General features: G+C 44.0%; 1 protein-coding gene across 1 annotated transcript; it reads left to right on the top strand.

The window, feature by feature from the left end:
• The first annotated feature begins 763 nt into the window (after positions 1 to 763).
• Positions 764 to 1,423, top strand: LOC111403469. Its single transcript, XM_023031985.1, has one exon. It carries the CDS (start codon positions 764 to 766, stop codon positions 1,421 to 1,423), a length of 660 nt encoding a protein of 219 aa, XP_022887753.1.
• The last annotated feature ends 855 nt before the right edge of the window (positions 1,424 to 2,278 follow it).

Below are 2,278 nucleotides of genomic sequence, written 5' to 3'. Positions count from 1 at the left end.
TACCTCAATCTTACAGGGAAAACTTGCTGGATCAATGGAACGCACTTACGCAAGATAGTCGACCTGTGATCGAATACGTTGCTCAGTTTAATGAGTTTCGAATGAGATGTCAGGTCGTTGAGGATGAGGTCATGACCTTGAGTAGGTTTAGGCAAGGCCTAAAGGATGATCTTAGACATGAGCTTGTCCTTAGAGGCGTCACCACTCTTGACCATGCCTACTTTTTCGTTCGGGTTACTAGTTAGTGACTAGGACACCGTATAGAAATCGTAGTGACTCCCGCACTGCAACCTCTTCTGCATCCACTCCATCCCCTAAGTCTATTCTAGGACCTCCTCCTTCTAATACTACCCCTACATCGGATAGCAAAGGTAGAGGTTCTGAGGTTTCAAGAATGTCCTCTCGCTTGCAATGCTTCAACTGTAAGGGTTTTGGTCACATTTCTTCTAAGTGTCCTAGTCGAACCCTAGTTATCGAAGAGCGTGAAGGTATAGTCGACGAGCCACTAGAGGACCAGGTTTATGAGCCTAAGTTAGAAGAGTTTGATGACTTGGAGGATAGTGAAGATACCTTCTTAGGTTGTATTCAGGCTAGTCCCCTTATTTCACATACGCCTAGAGTTGGTGTCGTCCGTTGCACTCTTACCCAGTCTAGGGATGCCGATGATTGACGTCGTCATGTCATCTTCCGCACTTACATCAAGATTAATAATAAGGGCTATAAAGTTATCGTGGATAGTGGCAGCTACATTAATGCGGTTTCGATGGCTACTATATCCCGTCTAGGGTTGAAGCCAGTTCCTCAACCTCAACCATACAGCATCTCTTGGGTTGATATCTCTTCTATAGTTGTTAAGGAGCGTTGTTTAGTCCCTATCCAGTTCCTGGAGTATAAGGACCATATATGGTGTAACGTCATTTCAATGGATGTCGGGCACATCATCTTGGGACGATCTTGGTTATTTGACCTAGATGTAACCATCTATGGTCGATCCAATTCCTGCTCCTTCGTGTTTAATGGAAAGAAGATTCACCTTAACCCACTATCCCCAAGGCCTGTTAGCTCACTGGAAACGAAGAAGAGTGTGGAACGAAATGGATTGCATATCATTAGTCCTACGGAGTTTGAGTGTACACTTGTTGGTGACTCAATTGTGTTTACCTCAATTGTGTTCGCCTTGGTAGTCATGGAGGTTTCATCTAACTCCACGATAAAGAACCCTGCTGAAGTCCGGTCGATCCTTCAGGAGTTTCGAGATGTCTTTTCGGAGGACCCACCTGATCATCTACCTCATCTAAGGGACATTCAACATGCCATAGATTTCGTCCTAGGAGCATCCCTTCCAAATTTGCCTCATTATAGGATGAATCCTACCGAACACGCTGAACTCCAAAGACAAGTGGATGACCTCCTTCACAAATGATTCATTCGTGAGAGTTTAAGCCCATGTGCTGTCCCCGCCCTATTGACGCCAAAAAAAAGATGGCTCTTGGAGAATGTGTGTGGATAGTCGCGCTATCAATAGGATCACGGTAAAGTATCATTTTTCCATTCCCAGACTTGATGATATGCTAGATATGATGGTTGGCACGAAAATCTTTTCGAAGATCGATCTGAAGAGTGAATACCATCAGATTAGAATTCGCCCAGGTGATAAGTGGAAGACCACGTTTAAAACGAAAGATGGCCTTTATGAATGGCTAGTCATGTCTTTTGGGCTAAGTAATGCGCTAAGTACCTTTATGCGGGTAATGACACAAACTCTTCGACCTTTTATGGGTAAGTTTCTTGTTGTCTACTTTGATGATATCCTCATCTATAGTAAGACTAAGGAGCAATACCGTGAACACCTCACACAAGTTTGCTCTGTCCTTCGTGCAACTAATTTGTATGCTAACATCAAGAAGTGCTCTTTCTTCACCGATACAGTCATTTTTCTGGGGTTCATTGTCTCTTCGACAGGGGTATCTACTAACCCTGCTAAAGTTCAGGCGATTATTGACTAGCCTGAGTCTAAAGCTATTCATGACGTCAGGAGCTTTCACGGCTTAGCTACATTTTATCGTCGCTTTATCAAGGGGTTTAACACTATTATGGCACCTATCACGAAGTGCATGAAGAAATGGGAGTTTCATTGGACACAAGAAGCGGCTAGGCATTTAAGTTGGTCAAGAAGCGAATGACGGAGGCTCCTATCATGCATCTTCCCGACTTTTCCAAAGTCTTTGAAGTTGAATGTGATGCCTCCGGGATAGGTATAGGCGGAGTCTTGAGTCAG

Source organism: Olea europaea, chromosome 1 (assembly GCF_002742605.1).
Source record: "Olea europaea var. sylvestris chromosome 1, O_europaea_v1, whole genome shotgun sequence".
NCBI lineage: Eukaryota > Viridiplantae > Streptophyta > Magnoliopsida > Lamiales > Oleaceae > Olea > Olea europaea.
The sequence above is the reverse complement of the archived record's forward strand: the minus strand, read 5'-3'. Positions and strand labels throughout refer to the sequence as shown.

Coding starts and splice junctions, on each gene's coding strand:
- LOC111403469 (XM_023031985.1), top strand. CDS start 764: ATGGCTACTATATCCCGTCTAGGGTTGAAGCCAGTTCCTCAACCTCAA.